The following is a 21,717-nucleotide window of genomic DNA, read 5'->3' on the forward strand; positions in this document are numbered from 1 at the left end:
AAGCTTCTCCATGTTCTTTGACTTTCCATACGCAAATTTAAAGGCAAAACAAAAAGGTAGAAAAGGATTGTTAAATACTTGGTAGGCTTCTGCAATGTAACAGTATGCTTTAATTTTTCCTTTTCTTTCTTGATGAAAATTTATCACAGTGGGTTAAAGTATTATAGAAGTCATTCTGGCAAAAATCATCTGTGAAACTGGCCTATAAATATACTGCATCTAAACATGAGATTAAAAACAAATCTGTTCTCTTGACAACTTACAAAGAAATAAAACTTCCCAAAGGTTGCTTTCCATTATCAGTGCTCTTCCAGCATTCAGACATGCACTCAGTGTAGCTCTGTTGCTTCCAACTTCCCCAGACTGCAGCCTTCAAGCAAAAGTGAATTAATAAATAAGCTTTTAGTAAACACATGAGAGGTTATCAGAACATACTAAGAAAATGCAACTTACCATATTAGAAATTGTCTTTACAGTCTTGAATCAAACCAGAACTTAACAATACTGTAAGAGAGGTAACCTTACTAGATTAAACAGTACAAGTTTCCTTTGTAACGGTCTGCAAAGGTAAAGCAGAGGCATTATCTTCAGCCTTCACAAAAAAATAAATGCCACTGGCCTCCATAATTACTGTAACCTGACAGGAACTCCTGAAGCTGCACAGCAACATGAAGAGTCTTTTCTATAAGTGGCACATGCAAGTAAATTTTCTGTTTAGTAAGTTTACAGCTTGCAGCCATTCATGTTTTTCTAGTTCTGCTGTTTGTTAACCTGAAGCAAATGAGAACAAAACAAGAAGGGCACAGAAAACCATTTACAATTGTCTGGCTATAGAATTTCACGGAGCAACATCTTCACAGTCTGGACCAATGCCTGCATCAGATTCATTTTGTCAGCACATGATAGCAGAGATTTAGTTAAGATGTTGCACCAATTTCTCCTGCATTAGGAAAGAACTTACAGTTACTGTACTGAAGAGCTGTCGTGTTTGGTTTAGATTCTCATGGAACCAACCAATTCACATTCATTCCATTAACACCAATTCTGATGGGTTGTGCATGCCATTTCAAGTAATAAAACTTTCACCACAGAAGCCTGATAGCAGAAATCCCAGAAGGGTGGTAGATACAAAATTTGCAGATCATTATTTTAAACCACCTTTGTAATTTAAAGGTGAAATCAATTTCTTTCTGAATCAAGAAAACAGTATAAAAAAACACGCGAGCCAAATTATACCTTCACACAAATAGCATTTACACAACATGACACTGAGAGTTACTAGATCACTTCATTTTGAAGTTGCTGAAGTACACAATAACTAGATAACTGAATAATGGATGTGATGTTTTTATTTGAAGGATGAGAATTAGGAGGGAGAGGAAGGGGAAGAGTTTAAAATAGTAAAACATGGTCATCCTGAAGTAGTGATCCGTGCTCATAAACTATCAAACAAGTTGTTTTTTTTAAGTACCGATGTATTTACAAAACAGTCTAAGAATATCAGTCAGTTCCTGTGGAAACATGGAGACTAACCTGACAAACAAACAATTCTTGAAATAAAAGTGAGTTTGAATCGACATGCAGTTTGCTTTCATCACTTGTATTTTATCAGGCATCCATATGCTGTGCAATACGTTTCATTCAACACATCATTTGAAACCCACAGGTAACCAAGAAATAAATTGTTACAATGAGCATCTTTATGTAAAATTTCACACCTCACAAAGCAATGCAATCGACGTGGGTTTTACACAGAACACTGGGTGATATTTTGCACTGTGGTGACTTGGAAATATAATTCACTGCACAATACTAACAGAGTATTTACAGAAAACAATCATTAGTCTCTTATAAATAAGGTGACCAAACATCCCAGGCCTCCTGCTAAGACATGCAATCCCTTTTAGGATGAGAACATCTCACTCTAACGAGCCTTCTCTTTCCCTATCGGTTTTTCCAAACAGAGAAGAAAGATCCCACACACAACCAAAAGTAGTCAAACAGCAAAATCCCCTTCATGCTAGCAAGTTTAAAATCTCAAGCTTAGCTCATTCTTTTAGTGTCTCCTATCAAACTTGTTTCTATTGCTTTATTTGAGCAAGTTTCCATTTTCCCTGACACAGTGCTGATCCCAACCTTACTGAGAGTGCAGAGGACTCGGGAGAGCTGAATTTCAAAAAGGCAAAGGCTGAGCAGCAAGGAAAACAAAAGAACACAGCTGGCAGACAAAAGAAAAAGGAGGCTGAAGTCCTCATGTTCAGAAGGGTTATGAGAAGATGGACATTTTGGTCGCCTTAGATACAAGTCTCGTTTGTAACTTGCATGCAGGAACTTTTGTTTAAATCTGTCAAAGTGTTGAATACCACAACCACGCACAGTTCTACTCAAACACCAGTCTGGTAAACAGTTTTATCAACAGCAATCATAGGGATGAAATAACTTTCTGTCCCAGAAGTCACAACCCAAGGTGTTCCTAGAATTGTTGGGTTTCTTCCTTCTCAGATGTGCATATTCATCTGTACGAGTCCAGTCTCTTTGTAGACAGCAGTAATCCTACAGGTATGACCAGCTCAAGCAGCGACCCTTTACAAGTTGCATATGTGGTTGCCATTAAAGTTGACATTCACCAAAGGTTACCATACATGGCTCTGGGTACCACAATTATAGGCAAATCACTTTAATGGTGACCACTATATTACATGTTACTCCAACTACACACACATCAGAAGGGAATATTACAGAGACAATACTTTACACTCTTATACCTGCAGCTCTCAGTTTGGTTTATTTTGTTGCTGTTTTCTACATGGAGGTGGCCTCCCATGACGCATAATGTGCTTTTCCAAACTGTCCAGGATGGCAATAGCAATCCTCTGGACATGCGGATCAGTCTGGACATTTTCCTTAATGTTGTACAAGTGCTGTAAGCCACCCTCTTCAATTAACATGCTGCAGTACCTGGCAGCTGTAATAAAAGAAGAAATCAGTTATCTGGGGTAGAAATAACAGTTACTGTAAACAACGCTTGAGATTCACTTTCATCTCCTAATCCAGGCAGCATTTAGGACACTTCCACAAGTTCCCACTGAAGTGCATTTGTACTTTGGTGGGTGACAACAAGACAATAGAGTTATTTTGACAGGATGCAGACTGTATCTGTTCTCATGTCTGTCTTAGCTAGCTGCCTGGAAGGCGCCTTGTAACATGCACAGCATTCTCTTTCCCTCACAGCATTTTAAGTGCACATATGTAAGTTTTAAGAAAAGAGAAGCAGAAGTATAGTCTGAGTACCCAAATAAAGCTGTCTTCTTTAAGAAAGACTTTGATTTAGAATAGTTAACAAAAAATGGTACCACATATACCGTGTCAATCATACAGGCTTGGAGATTGAAGAGGAAAGAGCTCCCTAGAAAATATTTTGCCAAATGCTGCTTAAGCTGACTGGTACATGGTATAGCTTAACTAGCTGCTAGGAAAACCTTTTCAGAATAAAGTTACACTTATCTTTCAATTTCATTATAGCTTTTAAAAAGTCTGCATCAATTCCAGTGTTACGACATGGAGAGATCAGCTATATGAAGAGCCACACACATAACCTAATACACAAGCTTCAGAGGTTGTTCCAAAAAGGTCAGTGACTGTAATGGAATCCACAGAGCATTATGTCAGATGCACCCAGTTGCACTGTTCATCTCAGTGAAGCACCACCTGAGTTGTTTAGATCCTGACATTAAACATTTCTGCAGGGATCACATTTACTGCAGTGCTACTGCTATTTTAGGTAAGTTAGCTCACTGAGTGGCTACAGCATCATGAAACAGCAAAAAAAGGAAAAAAACAACAAGAAAAATCAATGCTATTAAATCCAGACCACTTTTTATCCTCTTCTAAGAAGGTGACAACAATATAATGCATCTTCTCTCCAAGAGATAAAGTCTTTTTAGTGCCAAGCATCAAAAGCTTAAGATTTTTTTCTCCCATAAAACACTCCATATTTCAGAATTAAATACATTCCTCCCCAGAGCACATTACTACATTTGCTACTGAGCATTTGGTTTCTCTGCAACTTTCTCTGGAAGCTTCTGGCACCAACTGCCATCAGAATTAAACTTTGAGACATATACTCAGAATATAAATATAGATATCTAATAAATACACAGAAAAAAAATTAAGACTCTACTATACTCAAATTAGGTAAACGTTACCCAGTTATTCACAGCCTCTGTGCTCTACAGTGCAGTTACTCACTGTCAGGACAAACCTCTGAGGCATGCTGAAAGCTCGGAGGTTAGGCAGCACAAAATAAACACTAAAAAATAAGACAGTACTCTGAATTAACAGGGTTGGGGCACAAAGAGGGGAAGAAAGCTTGTTTTAATTTCACTAGCACCAAATTAGTTGGTCTTCATGGAAAAAACCGTTACCCAGAGTGCGACCACTACAACTTCATCAGATATTTTATTTTAAAAAAAATCATTAAAAAAGCCAGGAAGGTTTGTCAGCTCTTACATTTAGGTACGCTCAGCAGACTGATTTCCTACCTCAACACTTGTGCATTTCATTACATGCTCTCAAGGCATTTTACAAAGAAGATGCTGGTCTTCTCATTTTGCAGATGGGAAAAATAGGTTGAGAAAGTGCTTTCATGTAGCAGCACATTATTGCAAAAGGTAAGAAAAAAGGCAACAAAACTCCTTTCAAATTAAAGGAGAGCAAGGATTATAGCAGGTAGTTGTCTTATTATCAGACCTTACAGGTACTTACAGCTTACTTGCCTAATATTAACATTTCTGAACAAAAACACCTGTGCAAGCTGCAAACGTAGGTAATCTTGACACATGTATACATTTTGAAATTAATATTGTGCATCAAACAGTAAAATTCTGGTAAATAAAAAGGATGTAGAGAGTTTTTTTTATTACTCCTTTCCCACCTTCTTTTGGTTAAGCCTCAATGCAGTTTCTCCAAAGTACCAGAAATGAAAACCATAGAAATTCCTATTAATCCCACTTCATGCTAGTGAATAGTGTGCTAAGGAATAAAAACTGTATGGGTAATTTTGTCTTAATACATACGATTTTTGCTGCAGACATGCTGCATGGCCCACACTGCCCATAACTGGACGCCCGGTGTCATGAAACAGCCAAGTAGTGGAAAAAATGGATTGAAAGACCTATTAGAAAAGAGACATGATCACCTTACTTTGTTGTTAGCTGTCCCCTCAGAGATCATAACGTTGCCTACTCATCTGCTGGTTTAACTGGGAAAGACTTTTGAGAAACTTGGAGTTTTAGATGCAGTGTCTGCCTTTTAACATTTAGGGCAATAACTAGCACAAATACATATAGTGGATACACAGTATATTTTTGCCACTACATTTTGATGATTCTTACTCCTTAAAAACAGGAGTAAACAGTGGAAATAAAGACTAAGCAGCACAGGACAGTAATTATCCAATTGTACTTTATGTAGCTAGCAATAGGACTAGAAGGAATGGCCTCACGTTGTGCCATGGAAGATTCAAGTTGGATGTTAGGAAATACTCCTCTGAGAGGTGCTGAAATAGGCTGCCCGGGGAGGTGGGAGAGTCACCATCTCTGGGTGTGTTCAGAAATCATTTAGATGTGGTACTGAGGGACATGGTTTACTGGAAAATATTGGTGATAGTGGATAGTTGGACTAGGTGAAATTAGAGGCATTTCCAACATTGGTGATTCTATGGCCTCAAGCCCTCTTACTTAGGGCAGATGGTGCTAACCCTGTGCTCACTAGTGTAACTTTACTGGTTAACCTTTGCATTCAAGCCTTTTAGACCCAGTGGACCTGAATAACTGAAAGGCAGTCAGAAAAACACTACATTTACCTTTTACAGGAGCCCCTGCCCTTCTTTGATCACAAAGGGAAAATCAGCATGCTGTGTATTTCAAGTTGACAGGTGTTTTTTCACTGGACAAAACCATGTCAGGCTGGCAGCTTACTCTGCTTCAGGAACAAGTTTTAAATCTAGTTCAGTTCTACTGTATTTTCCAAACTCTAAATCAAGGCAATAGTTACCTGTAAGCCACCATCTCACATTCTGGAGTTGGCCAGTTCAAAATGGCAGAATGCTGCAAAGCACAGAACAAAGAATATTCAATCTTACATACAAACATGCACAAATTGAAGAGCATGATGAAGTGCATCATCATTTCAGTACCAGCTGTTCAAGGAGAGACGTTCTCTGGCTGCGACTTAACGTCCAGGCCTGCTCTCCTCGAGATATTAAATGTGCAATAATCCCTGCTGCAAAATAGCTGACCTCCACCTCCACGCTGTGCAATAATTTGCTGATGTGGTCTATAAAGTCCTTCCACATTAACTCAGAATGGAGTTCTTTAACTTCAGCTATGTTATTCTGGAGGGGAGAGGAAGAGGGAGAAAAAATTAAAACATTAATAGAAATAATACGATCAAAGGAAGATGAACATTATATATATGAACTACTACACTGTGCAAGCAAACACATATAAACACCAAGATGACAATCACATATCAAATACTGGAAACTTTTCCTTTTTAATAAAGAAATTCACCTTAAAAGAGAGGTTTTGTAAGTAATTCTGTAATAAGTAATAAGTAATTCTGACCCACAGCATGTAGATCACAGAAATTTATAAGCTAGCTTTCATATTTTCAAAACACAATCAATCTCATTAAATCTCATCAGTGTGCAGTTCTGAATCCCACTGATTTTCAAGAACTTTTTGCATTTAGATTTATCTGAAGCCTGACTCTCTGCCCTTTCTGAAAAGCTCTTCTTGTTTACTGTAACCACTGATTTCAATAAGATTAGAGCCTTTGGAGAACTGACAAAATAATCTGAAAAAACGTCAGTTGTGAGTGAGGAACACTGTAAAGATTAAAGAAGAATTTAAAAATACTCGACACTTTTTCAAATCCACATGGAAACAAGATGGATTTTTAACAACACAGATTTCAGATGTTTTTGTTCATCTCACCAGAAGTCCAAGAACCTTCTGCTGAATGGATGATTCTGATGGAAAAGACTGTGGGGAAAAAAAAAAAAGAAAAAAAAAGAAATTCTATGTAACTGTTTACAGTGTTAATTATAAAGCTAGGTTGACAATCCACAACACAAACTGTGCTCCTCACCTCTAAAACCCTCATGAAAAGTTCAAGACCTTGATTCTCAATGAAGTGCCGACACGTCGTCGGTGATTCATCGGTGAGGTTCCAAAGTGCACTCAGTGTGAACTTGAGGGTTGTATCTACGAGATTCTGATTTGTTTTCTGTTTAACTATTTGTAGTAGTTGCTGGGAAAAAAAAAAACAAACTAATTATGGTTGCACATCTAAAAACCCATCTGTTCCTCTGCTTGTTTCTGCACAGACTCAGGTAGTGCAGACTATCATTTATAAGCAGATTAAAGACCTAAATATTTGGGGTCAAACTTTATCCCCCAAAATATACTACTAAATGTTTTTTGTTCCCCCCTTTCAACACTGTCACCTGGCAGAGGAATTCCTTTGTTCCACCATAATTATATGCACAGTACCATTACTGCTGGCACAAAGCCATCCAGGTAACTCTGGGAACCACACCAGCATTGACAGCACTAACAATTTAATTCAAATATTCTCTTTTTAATCTTTAATCTTACAGAATAAATTTGAAATCAATAATCTCTTGCTATTTTACTTTGTATTAAAATTTGCTCAAGCTTTTCCCACTTAGGTTTCTTTTCACCTCTAGTAAATTCTCCAGGCTTTGTTGTTCAAAAGAACTTTCAAATGAATATCAGCTAATGCATTCTTAGAATTCTCTCTCATTTTTGTATCATATCATCAGAAATACTGTCTGCATGAATAGCTTGAGAAGTTGGTATTTTTGATGTCAAGAAAACATCTGACATACCCTAACAATGAAGAGCTCTGCACCAAGCTGAGCAGTTTGCTCTGTCGAAAGCTGTAAATAAACAAAACTACAATCAGCATTTTTCAAGGACTTCAGAAATACTGTCTAATTGATTGCATCAAAGTTGTAGCTTTGTACCTTTGCAGCAAGAATGGAAATTATGGCTACAGCCATCCTTTGCATGTTTTGATCTTCATGATTACACAGCCACTGCATAACAAGTTTGGCTGCTTCAAACCTGAAAGTTAACGATAAGTTTAGCTTTCACAAGTCTCATCAGTCAATCAGAAAAAGATGCACACACAAGACCCTTCAGACAGAAGTGCATGAAACAAACAGAAGTGTGCCCTGTACCAAAAAACATCCAAATGAACCAGGAAACTACAGGTATTGCATGAACTTCAGTCAACTTTCAGTTCTTTGCTTAGGAGCTCTTACTTCTGATTATATCAAAGTGCACAGTAATTGCTTCCAAAGGAAGAAAACTTCATGTGATCTTCTGGAACAGCAGATTGATATGCTTCAAAAGCTTTAAGCAAAACATTCAAGTAGAAAGTCCGTGCAAAACACAACCCCCCTGCCCCCCAGAGACATCTGACTCCTCTTATGCAAGAACAGATGTTGACCCAGCCAGGTGAAATCAAGAATACCTGCATACTAAAGGATTTTTTTCAGATCATAATTCAAAGCAATTGTGAATTAAAGGCCCAGTGTACCACAGGCCACACAAATGAGCAACTGGAGTGACAGAAACTGAACAAACTGCAGCCAGAAACCCAGTGACTGATCAAGTCTTCAGAGTTGCCATGATTTTCCAAACATCAATAAATGATGAGCTTATTTCAGTACTCAGCAACAGAAAAGTTTTCTGCAATGCTACAGCTCATTTTAACTGGCATAAAACTTGCCTGTTAAATGGAACATCCTGAAGTATTCTGTCACTGCACAGAGAAAGAAGACAATTCTTTTGCAGCTATGAGAAATTAAGAAGAAAGATTTCAGAGATGCACATATTTCAGAATACTTTCTTGCTATGAATCCTTAAACATATTGCCAAAGACTGTACTGAAAATGATTGCAACTCAAAAAAAAAAAAAAAAAAAAAAAAGAAAAAAAGGAGCATTACAGTAGAATTATTCCCACTGTTCCCCCAGTGTTGGTCGAATACCATTTTGCCTGAGAGGATCACAAAACTCTGGCTTGGTTGTTTAAATTTTTCATCTAATTCCCAGACACACACACACACACAGAATCACACACACACACACACACACACACACACACACACACAGAATCACACATGACACCTTCAGACACTGACCAGAACATTTGTTAGGACATATATCTAGAACTGTAACTGCAACTATAGATACATAAGGAAACTCTATGCAAAACAGAAAATCAAAGCCCATTTAACTCCTAATATTTCACCTTAAAAATGGATATTTTCAATAGTGACACTTGTCCAGAATCACACCATGTCATTCAACATTGACTAAGTAGATCAAACTTTTCATAAAGCCTCCAGAAGTCTTTATAAGAAGCCACATTATGGTTAATATTGATTCTGTCAACTACAGTCCTATAAGGAGGAAGTAAAAAAAGGAAGCAGTATTTACTTAAATCCTGCACAAATGCACCTGTATACTTGCTTACAGCTACTCTTGAAGCCATGAGATCTGGAGAAACATTTCATGAAGTCCACGAGAAAAAGAAACCAGAAGATAAAGAGATTTCATCTTTTACCTGTTGATGGTTTGGGAAATGTTCCATGGCTTTCAGGAGCAAGTGAGTGACATCAGCCAGCAGTCTCACAGGCATGCCTGCAGCTAAATCCTGCTTGGTTAGGTTGAAGACACACGCACTTGCTGCCAACTGCACTGGCAAATTCAGGGGATGATTTCTCATTCCAACAACCACAAGCTGAAATGCAGAGTTTTGCCCACATTACATACATATGCACTTGTGCACACATCCCATGAGCAACCCACTGCTGCTGCAGATCACAACAGTGACTCAGCAGCACTCAGAATCTGCCTCATAGAAGGCTGCCTCACAGCCTCCTTTTCCCTTCAGTGAAAAATCCATATGGTGCGATTTTAATTCTCAGAAAGAATATTTCCCTCTGCTCTGAGATTCAAAACTGCCAACTCCTATTTCTCCCTCTCCTTTTGTGCTGCTTCCTGCAGCCTCTCAAAGCAGATGAGACCTTCAAATACAGCAAAAGACCTGCATTTTTCACAGCTTTTTCCCAAAATACAGTTTTGGCTATGTATATTGATTATGATCTCTGTTAAGAAAATATTCTTGTTCACCACTCATTGTTAAAATCTTTTTGATAATGAAGCCAATGATATCAAAGCCATTTGTTTGACTTGAAAGAAGATGGGGGGACAGGGGACTAAGCCTATTTCACTGATGTTCCTCTTTATGATTACAGTAGAAATTAAACCATCTCTGGTGTTCTAACAATGAAAAGCAATTCCGAGAATGAGTGTTAAGGAACATTCCTAGGAATTGCCACTAGTTACAGCCAAACAAATAAATTATTTGACCCAATACAGACTGGATTTAAAGGCATAACTTTGCACTTGTAGCAAACTCCATTCAAAATTACATGGAAAAATAACATAGGTGCTACTAAATTTGGACACTACCAAGTTAGTCCAAATCAATTTTAGTTAATACAAAATGCTAACAGAGCATTCATCCACATCTCCATACTTAAGATGTTGTTAATTTTAATCCATCATAGAATTTTAACCTAAAGAAGTGTAACAGTTTAAAAATTTTTTTTACCAGGGCTTTGAGAATGGCCTCCTTGAAATTCCTTAAGGAATGACACAAGACTTTCTCATCAGAATTATTATTTTACCTTCAAAATTTCAGGCTTTGTTTTTTCCATTACATGTGTCAAGCTGAATAAGTGGAAGAGTGCTTCCCTCACAAAGAAGGCCCGTTCACTGTAACGCTTCAGGGCTTCAGAAATCTGAGTTTCATTTGCTTCTCCTGATACCTGTGAGCAGAGAAATAATCTTTAGATCAAGATGTCATCATTTACTTAAAGAATTTCGTTCATAAAGTTGCAAACCTGCAGTTTGCAACACCAGTGTTTAACCCAAAGTCTTCCGTAAGCAGATAGTGACGTTAGCTGCCCATCTTCATCGGGAACTACATGGGATCAAACACTCCCCATAAAAATTCACTTCATGAGCCAAAATTAGGCCTCAGTCGTCCCTATAAGCTCAGCTATATGAAACAGCTACTTACAGTAGCACTTCATAACTAACAGAAACTGCTTACAATACATCAAATGCTTAAGAGCAGTCCACAGAACTACATGCTGTATGAAATTCCTTGCTAAGCTGACAAATGTGGTATTCTGGCTGATATTTTTGGTTTGTGGTTCTAGCACTGCCAACAAAACAATATTTCCTTTTTATGTCTGCAGCAGGTTTCCTATAAACTCAATCTGTAGCAATAGCTTTCCAGCACTGTATTAAAGAACACAATCATACTGATTGCAAAAGGAATCATCCTCAAAACCAGCCTTGAAATACATGTGAAAACTAACAATGAACTGCTTTAGGTGAAGGGAGCGTTAGAAGATACGAGCTGTTGACTAATACCACCTTCATCTTTAATACTCTTTAAACTACTAAATCAGCAACAAACTGCAATTTTTTTCCACTTCCCAACCTTCCCCACCTTCCATTTTCCTGTATTTTGCCTACTTCACAGCTGCAGTTGCATTGTTACAGGTGATTTGTTCTTCAGCTCTGCTACTTAAAGAATCGCTGCTGCAAACACCTTTTTAAATATCCCAGGGAAGCAGGCAGAGCTTGTTTTACCTAATTTGCCACACAAGGAAAAGCAAACATTCATAGATGGAAGTGACACATTTCATGCATTCTGCATTGCAGTAAGCCAATTTTTTCCAAACTTGCCAGACCAGGAAGATGTCACAGCCCTGACACAAGTGATACCAGCTTGGACTTTATGCTCTCTGCTGATTAAAACAGAGCAATCGTGTTTACGGACATGTTTTGCAGACAACCAAACAGTACAGGAAGAACTTCCACATGGCTTCATGGTTTCAACTACTATGTTTGCCTAGTGTTTAATCTTATAAGAATTTTCTATAATCATATTTCACAGGACTGTTATTAAGCTCATGATATTTTAGTCATGCTGTCTCCACGAGAGCTGTGTTCTGTTTATTATTTAGTACTGTCTAAACTGAGCAGCTGAATAGTTCAGTACAGTCACCAATAAATTCCAGGTCACCTCAAAAAAAAAAAAAAAAAGCCAGCAACAAAAAAGACTGCCTTTGCATAGCAGTCAATTGTATGAAGCATATATTCTTAACAGCAAGGAGTATATTGGGCTGTTCTATACCAAACGTGAGCTGTCATTCCCTGATGCCATACATCAGTCACATCAAAGGGGAACCTGCTTTCTCCAGCACTGTTTCAACACTTATACATATTAACACAGCTTTAACAACTTGGCTGAGTCTCTCAAGTATCAAAGGTCAGAAGTTCAAGGTAAAAATTATCATTAAATAACTGCCATAACTGCAATGAAAAGGCATTCTAAATTTTTAAACTGAAGTATAAAACACAATTTGCACAGGAGATATTTGGCCACATTATGCAAAACCTTCCTCATCCCCTCAGCAGTTTCCTTTCAAGACCTCCAAAAGAACTTTTAAGGTAGGCAGAAGAATTATAATGAGGAAATTACACAGTGATGGAACACAGCAGTAGCTCAGTTATTAAATTTTATCAGCTGTGTTAATCATTAACTGCTCAAAGCTGATGCAAACCATACCTCAGCCTCTAACACTTTGCTGCCTCGTGCTACACACTGTGCTGGAAGCAGGAGAATATTATGTCAGTAAATTACTTCACACTAGATCAAGTTCAGCTCTCCTACACCTAGTGTATTAAATCAGGACTTGAGGCTCACTGAAAAGGCACAGAAAAATAGATGTAAATGTTACATTTCACAGTGATATTTGCATCTAGAAGTTTCTATGCCAGAATTAAGTAGAAATTGGAAGTCAGTAACAAAATTCACAGTTAAAAAAGGAACCTACATCCTCCTCCTCAAACACCCACACGCGTTTGTTACAAACGATTAGATCTGTATTGCCTGAACATTCTGAGAAATTCCCCCACTTAACCTTTAGGTTTCCTTCTCCTGTTAGGAATTCTGAGTAGCCGGCATCAGTAGCTAGCAATCCTACAAACTGCATGCTTGGCCGTTGCTGGATAAATGCTTCTACAGCCTTATCTGTGACATGCTTCCTTCCAGAAATGTCCAGAGACACGAGGTTTGGCAAAATATCTTTCTGTTCCAGTAAACGAAGTGCTATGTCTGATGTGAACTGTTTGTCATCCGAAATGTCAAGGTGATTCAGGTATTTTAGTTCTCTTATAACATCCAGAATCTGCGTTGTGGTCATTTTCAAGCATTTCAGGTGGTGCATGGTCAAAGATTTCAGGCGGTCTTTGCAGGTGAGAAGTGCTGTTATGTCAGTAACAGAGGTGTTTGATATATCCAGGCTTTCTAACCTAGGGAGCGAAGCGACGTCTGCCAGGTCCTCGTTGTAGAACAGAACGTTGGTAATGCTTAATGCACGAAGCCCACACAGCTGACTGAAGCACCTCTCGTAGGGGTCTTCCAAAGAAAGAGTCAGCGAGTTCAGCACAAGGCATTGAAGGTTTTGCTGGATCCATTTATTGCTGCCAAGCCCACTTATAATGTCTGTGATTGTTATATCTGCATTCACCCCAGTGGCATCAAGTTCTACCAGCTTGTGATGGCAGAATGCTTTCCGGAAGGCCACAGCAGAGATCTTTGCTTTCCGGATGCAAGCTCGTTTCAAACGCATCTGATTGCCTCGGAAGATGCCCACAGTGCCATCGTTGAGAAGCCCTGTTGGAAAACAGCATTAGTGTTTGGTTCTAGTGTTCTAAAACAGCATTTCTACTTTGAGAATCCAAAGGGAAACAAAAAGGAGCGTTAGCAAGGAGAACTCATTGCAAAACAGCACACCTTGGACCGCCGTGCTCCTGATCTCACAAGCTTTTGAAATTCCGCTTTGAAGATTATGCATGCACTGTTGGATAATCTCATGTTAAAGAACAGGACAGTGAAATTAAGATGCAGTACATTCACAATACACATCTTGTTCAGAAGGTGGAACATACAGCAAAATGAGACACGGGTCTAATTTGAAAACTTCAGACTACAGCCTGCTGCTTTTGGCTTTTCTCACTAGAACTGGATAGAAACAGAATTCCAACATGCCTTGAAGGTTTTATTCCCTGGACACAGTTCAGTTAAGCTCAACGCAGCACCAGCAATTAACAATCCACTTGTGTCTTGCTTTAACCCAATTGAATACTGAAGCATTCAAATGAATTGGTAAGCAGGATCAATACTCTATATAAGCCAGTTATGTCACAGCTCCTTCATGAAGAAGGTAGGAGTGTTGCTCAGAAACAAGCTACGTGTCAGAAAGAAACCTAAAAAGTGTTTCAAAGAGAAGCAGCAGAAGGGTAAGTAAAAAGTGGGAAGGAGAGAAAGAGAGAAAGATAGCAATGAAAAAAGGAAATATGGCAGTCTTGCTGGAGATTATTATGCACTCCTAATTTTGCACAAAGCAGAAAGATTAATAGTCTTTTCCTGCAGAATACTGACAAAACACTAGCTGAAAAGATTAGTTTCATGCACAGGATTATCCAAAACATACTGGAAACACCAAGGTACTTTATCTGTGTCATCAACAGAGCAATTACTGTTTTATAAGCAACCACGAGATGGGTATATGTACACAAGCATACATATGAATGCAGTAGGAAGTCTCTCCTTCTAGTTCTGCTCTAGAGAACTGTAATGTCAGTGTCCCTGTTTTGTATCTTCAAGCATACTGAAGACAGCAAAGAAACTGAAAACAATATATTTGAATAAAAACATAACTAATGCTACAGTTTGTCTAGATTTAAGTCCTGAGCTAGTAAATGCCTCTGTAAGGAAGATTAATATTAATTTAAGATCTGCAGATCTTTCTAAACAACAAACAACTCACACATTTCTGACCAGGTAGCTGAGGAATGCCTGTGCTGCACAAAAAGGAAAGATATAACAGGAGGCAATTGCTATTCAGGAAATAAATATAGTGTAATAGCTTGGTTAAAACATAACTAAAATGTAACTACTTAGTAATCTTTGCTACCTTTCTAAATGAAGGATCAAGCTGAGCTCCTTGGCTGGCCTACCTTAGCTAACTCTGTTCACCTGGCAACATCTGTTTTTTGGCCTTCCTGCACTCTGACACAGTGCCTGTGATGCTTCTGCGGCTGCCCTCATCTCTGTTAGCACTGGCAGTACTTTTCTGTTCTTTAAGTTGGATTTCTCAAGACTACTCTAAACCATTACTTAACACAAAGCAATGCACGCTGAAAATTGAGAGGTTTATTGCATTTAGCAGACTGGAAACAAGTGGGGGAAACTAGAACACTAATATTTGCTCAGCCAGCCAGCCAAATCTGCACCTACAGTAGGGGGCCTTCACTCTGTTTACAGCAATTTTCTTGTGTCTGCCTCATCTCTAAGGGAAGTTTGAAGGAATGGGAATCCTGCCTCTTCTGTAGGGTAATCCATACATTCACTGCTTTCATCCCATGAAGCTTTTACACAAGCTTAACATTGTCCTTTGTCAGGCTTAAAGAAAGCAAACAAGACAGTATCTTTCCCATCCAATGCCCTGAGACAGGCCAGTACCTGACACATAAGAACACCACACACCCTTCAGAAAACAATGACATTGCAGCAAAAGTGCTAAAAATCAACGAGAAACCATTTTAATGAAGGAATCACAAGGTCATTTCAGAGTTTAATTACAAAGAAAACATAATTCAGTTAATTGGTCTGCAGGAAGTACTGAAATATTTAAGCACTGTTCAAAGTTGAGTTAAATCTTTTTAAAAGTGATTGAAAGATCCACTAAAGAACAGTCACTTAAAAGAACATTTGATTATAATCCTAAACATGAAACAAAGGCCTTTCTATTTAGAGCTCTCTGTATGGCTGTGTGACATCCAGCTGAACTTATGGCACAGCCAAAACGCCAAAAATTCTCTACTTGGAGACTAAGAAAGCATTTTAAGCAGCTGCAACACATTCTGCTACAAAACACACCAGAACGGCACTGCCACATCCCAGTGAGGTGCTCTCACTGATGACCCACAAAGAGTTGTTTTTACCATGAAACGCCATCGTCTGCAGCAATCGATCAGCCACTTCCTGAGGAAACATTCCTGGCTCCTGCAAGCACAGCGTCCCATCTTGCCTTTCTGTACAGAACTTCTCTAGGTTAGCAGTGAGGAAATTCAAGCAGATGTCAAGTAAGGAGTAAGGAGAAGCTTCCTCCTGTCACATGCAAGACACAATGAAACAGAGGTGATTTATCAAACCATTTTCTCTGTGATTCTTCCACATGTTTGTTTTGGGGAAAATAATTCTTTCTGTTAGCTCTGCTTACCCTTGAACAAGCAAATATTACAGGTGAGAAGCCCCTTAGAGCAGCACTAAGCTGGTAATCCAGGTCACACAAGAAACAATGCCAAGCTGGTGGGCATTTCTCTCTCAGAACCCACCTGGTCTGCCTGCTGGCGTTCACAGAGATCACTCCTTATTTCTGATGAGAGAATTTGAGTGCTTGAAATCTGCTGGGAATTAGTCAAGATAGACTGAATATATTTGACTGAAATAATTATTTCTGTCAATCTTCCATTTAAATCAGCTCACGCTCAATGCTGACCACCAACTTACATGAGAAACAAAGATAAACCTCGTGTAGTTTGGAGGAATTTTTGATACCCAACAGGACAGGTAAAGCTTTGGATTTAAAAAATAAATAGATAAATAAATTCTGTGCTGCAACGAGGTAACAACTCTTACACTATTCCTTCTAATAAAAGATACCAGCCTCCTCTTCATGCTGAGAATCTGGAAATCCTCTCTAGCACCAGAGCACTGGGTAGGGAGGACAAGGTGGAACATGAACTTCAACCTTTCCTTCAGAGACTGAGATTGCATATTGATATCTGAACACCCCTGAAGCTTCCCTTTTTTCATTCAGTGCTAAGAATAGCCTTCTGTTTTGGGTCTGGCAGATTAATCACAGCACTGTGAATCATCCCCAGGCTGCACAAAGGAGGGCTGACTGACTGACTGGTACAAACTCCCCCAGAGAGTTTTGAAAATAACAGCATCAACTGTTGGCACATCTCATCTGTAGGGCTAGGGGGAAAAAAAAGGCAGCTTGCTTCTTATATTGAAAGTTGTAGATGATTTCACCTTTCTTTTCTAGTTCTGTTGCTTCCTTAGCCTGATATCCTCGCTCACCATTCAAGTACAGAAAGATGCAAAAGTCACATAGAAGAAATATAAAGAAAATGACAACTGAATCTTCTAAAATAACATGAGCCTATGTAAAGACTGGGAGGCACCACATTATTAGATGGAACAGCACTTATCTTTAATGAATCATACACTGTCAACAAAGAGAGACTGCAGCTCAATAGCTCCTGAAAGCTTAAGTACAGGTTTGGGAACAAGAAACTCCGAGTCACTCAAACACAAACTCCTTCTGCAGCATTCAACATGCCACTTCCAACTCCTTTGACTCGATCTCAATTTTTATTCAGCTTGATTATTAAATATTATGGTTGAAGAAACAGGAGTTATTGTGTGATGCGACTCACGGCATTACCAGGAAACAGCAATTTGGGCTGCCTCCCACCCTGAGCTGATATGAAGAGGAGGGACAGAATCTGGAATCGTTAACGCCTTTTGTTTCTTATGATGTGCAAAAACACCTGAAATACTTCCCAAGAGAAATTCAACCAGTTATTTTTAAATATTGAGAGAAAATGAAAGAGGAAAATATTTTTCTCAACCTGACATTAATACGAATACAAGGCTTAAGACAGCTGTCGATTCAAATGGAAATCAGAATCCTTACTCAAAGGAATATGAAAATTATTCTCAGTGCAGCACAGACAGGCACATCTCTCATTAGCTCTGGCGCTTCTAATTTGATCCTTAGACATGACAAAAGCCAGAATCCGGGCTCTGTTCATCCCTTCTGGCACTGTTGCATAATTTGTGCCAGAAGAGCTAACACACTTTCATACATCAGAGAACAAACTGATGAGAATTTTTAGCCCTGCAGACAGGCTGCTAGCATATGACTCACAAAGCTATTTTCTCAAGCAGCACCTCTAGCTGGCCAATCTAATCCAGAGACACCGCTTCAACTTCCGTACGAAACAGGCACTTCAGAAGTCCACCCAGTACCTCTCTATGGCAATAACGGGACCGAGTCCACAGGCAGGGCTCAGTGACACCTGTGAACAGCAGGGCCATTTTTATTCGCTTCTCTTCCAGCAATTGCAGGAGAGGTTTGTGACTTTCTTCAGTTTTCTGCAACAGTTTGTTGCAGAAAGGCTGAAGGAACTCAGCAGAGGCGCTGGGGGTAACAGATAGACAGAGGAAATGCTTTTTTCCACGCCTAGTAAAGTCTCTTGACGAGAACCATAAAAGTGAATTCCTGCTACTGAAGTAGAATAGCTTGAATGCTACCTGTAAGCCTCTCACGTGACCAGCAGCATTCCTTTTCTTAACTTCTTTGCTTTAAGAGAACATTGCCCACTGGAGGAGCTCAGAATGAGGCTGCAGCTGTACTGAAGTCTTACCCGGTCAGGATTTCAGTGCTTCCTTTCTATAGTTATGCTTCTGCACATCAGAACAAGCCTAAAGAACAAGCCTGGTACTTGTTGTGCAGTTCATTTCACTTTCTGGTTGTGGTACTTTAATGCAACACTATAAATGTGTGTCACCTTCAGCTCGGGATTTATTTCATAAAGATCAGTAGAACTTTTATCATATAGGTCTGACTTTCTTATAGCCAGCTTAATCATCCTAAACTAGCAATTTCTTTCATTTCAGCAAACTAATTCACTGATCAGACCAAAAAAAAAAAAAAAAGAAAGAAAACAATCCTCAAAGCACAGGATTGTGCACTACTGGGTAGTGCTTTGTTTGCTAAAACATGCATATACAAAAGCAATGCCATATCTAAAACCAGCTAGTTAATGGAATAGTATCTCTAAGCAGAATAGTTCTGGGGAGGCTTTTTAAGGCTTATTTTGATTAATTCTACAAAAATATAAGTGGTCAATATCACCAAGGCCAGCTTTATAAAAGGAGAAGAAAAAAAAAAGGCGACAAAAAGGGGTAAGGAAAGAGGAAGGGGAGCACTGTGTGTCTGCCAGCACCCAGCAGTAATCCAGTACAGCATGGGCTGAAATGCAGCCCCAGCCTCAGTGTGGAGTTACCTTGCTTGGCCCATAGCGCATCCCAGGTTGGATAGGTTCTCTCACCAGGAACACCATCCTTCATGTGTTCTTTTAAAAACTCATTGTATCAACATTAGTTATTGCCAGACTACAGCTACTCAGTATTTCAAAATGCAGTCAAGAAGAAAACAAAGAATTTAAAGGCACACATTAAAGTACCCAGGGCAAACGAGAACCTTAAACCCAACATTATGGCTATATTGATATGCTGGGTGTGAGATTCCAAACAAAACCTGGTCCTTTGGAAAGGTATCACCATGCAGCCACCTGTTTATACAACAATAACAAGAAAAAAAAAAAGAGACAGGTTTACCCCATGTTTTCCACCAGTAATTGCAATCCAACTTTGCAGGAAAACTAAACGCCACTGCTGTGTGAGCCTTTTTCACTATAGGGATTGTGATCCTACCAACTCCAGCTTGAAAAATCCAGTTCTTTCCAGCTTAGTCTCAGACTCATAAAAATCAAATCACTTTCTCCCCACCCCCAAGTAGTTTTTGATCCGTTTTTCCTCAGTAAAACTGTATAAAGCCTTGGAAAACACCAACTTCAGCACCAAGAGAACTATTTCTAGGATGCACCCTCCAATTGCTACACCTAATTACTGACTCACTATAACAAGACTCAGGTGTGTGAGGTCTCTCTGCTCCAAACTCATCCCATTGGCTTTTCTTCCCTGAAAGCCCAAATAAAGGACACAGCATAAGGGACTTTTCAAACAGTACCAATTATTTCTCTCAACAAGTCAGCAGGGGAACAAAAGGTGGCACTGCCTTAGGCTTGTGCCCTAAAACAAACCCTCATAAATGACAAATAAACAACAATTCTGTGGTGTTCATCAGAATTGCTTTGAGCACTAGCAAAGGGAGGGGAGAGCAGCAAAAAATCAGCAGGTGGTTTAGGGATTTACGCTATGAAAAAGAAGTGTCACAGTTATCCTACTGAAATTAACGGAACGAAACAGAACTACACAATTTATTAACCTCTCAAGGAAGTATTATGCACGAAACTCAAATTTAATACTTTCACTAATTACTCTGGCACATATGGGAATGCACTGATTAGAGTTGGTGGCAATGCAGTCAGCAGAAACCACAAGAGGCCCAAAATTAAATAGTGCCACATGAAAACCATGCAGTGAGGCATATACTTGAAAATTAATATAAAGAACTTCCGATATGGGTCCATCAATTAGAAATGAGTGGAGAGAGGAGCCCGAGTGGTTTGCTTAACCACAAGGAAACAACGTGGGGCTGCCAAGGAAGGCATCAGGAGGAGCATCGAGCAGAAATAAGCAACTATTATGTCACTTTCAGGGCACTCCTGGGGCAATCTGCATTAAGAGATATCTGCACCATCGCCATTTGAAGATGGAGAATATGCTGGGGGGGGGAGGGTGGAAACAGCTATTAGGCTACAACAGATCATATGGGGAGGAAATAAATGAACAGCGCTCATAAATAAGGCACAGCGAATAAACGCTGCTGAAGAAAGCAAGCTGTGGAGGCGACACACAGGTGCACAGAACCGCCATGAGCTGCAGCCGTGCCATTAACTTCCATGTCAGCTCCCCGCACAGCTCGGCCCCAGCCCGCTGACAGCACAGCGGGTGCAAACGGCACCGACCTTAGAGCTCAGAAACTTTATTAGGAGATTCAAACAAAGGCAGCCGTCGGGCCGGGCCGCACCTCACGGGGACGCGAGCGGCAGGCGGTACGCCGCGGTGCAGCGGGCTGCAAGACGGTGCTCTGCCCCTGGGGCCGGCCGCTCGAGGGGCTCTGCCCGCCGGCTGCCCCCCGCCCCGTCAGGCGGCTCCGTGAGAGCGCAACAACCGCCCCTCTCCACAGCCCCCGAACCCGCCGACTCCCCACCTCCTTTATATAACCGGCAGGGCGGCAGCCGCCGCGTTACACAACAGTGAGGGCAGCGCGGCCGGCTCGCTGCGCGCGTTCCCTCAGCGGCGGAGCTCCGCGCCTCATGGCCGCCGCACCTCCCGCCCGCGCGCTGATAGAGCAGCACCGGCGGCACCGCCATCGCGGCCCCCGCTTCCCTCAGCACCCGCCTGTCAGCCCGCAGCGGGAGCGGCCCGCCCGCCTCACGGACACCGACCCTTCCCCTCCGCGGCACCTCGGCCCTACGGTGCTCACTCACCATCGCGGCGCTGCGTGCCGGCGGCGAGCGCCCAGCCGGGTCCGCAGCTTGTCTGCCTCTTTTTTTTTTTTTTTTTTCCTCTTTCCTTCCCTCCGCCCCCCTCCCGGTTTTTGCCCCTCCCGACCTGGAAGTGAATGCTCGCACCGGCCGGGACGCAGCGCCGGTCCCGCCTTCCTTAAAGGCGCCGCGCAGGGCAGCGCTGTACGCGTTTCCTGC

At 40.3% G+C, this 21,717-nt stretch overlaps 1 protein-coding gene across 3 annotated transcripts; it reads right to left on the reverse strand.

The window, feature by feature from the left end:
• Positions 1–1,331: 1,331 nt before the first annotated feature.
• Positions 1,332–21,714, reverse strand: LOC128072206 (protein zyg-11 homolog B). 3 transcript variants are annotated; one of them, XM_052665729.1, is made up of 14 exons: positions 21,626–21,714; positions 16,192–16,357; positions 13,104–13,858; positions 10,791–10,931; positions 9,662–9,838; positions 8,824–8,888; positions 8,054–8,153; positions 7,916–7,966; positions 7,153–7,314; positions 6,999–7,046; positions 6,197–6,394; positions 6,055–6,107; positions 5,076–5,173; positions 1,332–2,965 (listed from the first exon to the last, which is right to left on the reverse strand). In XM_052665729.1, the coding sequence occupies exons 2-14, from the start codon at positions 16,241–16,243 to the stop codon at positions 2,775–2,777; spliced, it is 2,091 nt and encodes a 696-aa protein (XP_052521689.1). In that variant the 5' UTR covers positions 16,244–16,357; positions 21,626–21,714; the 3' UTR covers positions 1,332–2,774. The 3 variants fall into 3 exon arrangements, with proteins under 3 accessions (XP_052521689.1, XP_052521688.1, XP_052521690.1); XM_052665728.1 differs by lacking the exon at positions 21,626–21,714 and adding an exon at positions 21,502–21,619; XM_052665730.1 differs by lacking the exons at positions 16,192–16,357; positions 21,626–21,714 and adding an exon at positions 21,502–21,619.
• Between the last annotated feature and the right edge of the window lie 3 nt (positions 21,715–21,717).

Source organism: Tympanuchus pallidicinctus, unplaced genomic scaffold (genome assembly GCF_026119805.1).
Source record: "Tympanuchus pallidicinctus isolate F22 unplaced genomic scaffold, pur_lepc_1.0 scaffold7, whole genome shotgun sequence".
In the NCBI taxonomy this organism is placed as follows: Eukaryota; Metazoa; Chordata; class Aves; order Galliformes; family Phasianidae; genus Tympanuchus; species Tympanuchus pallidicinctus.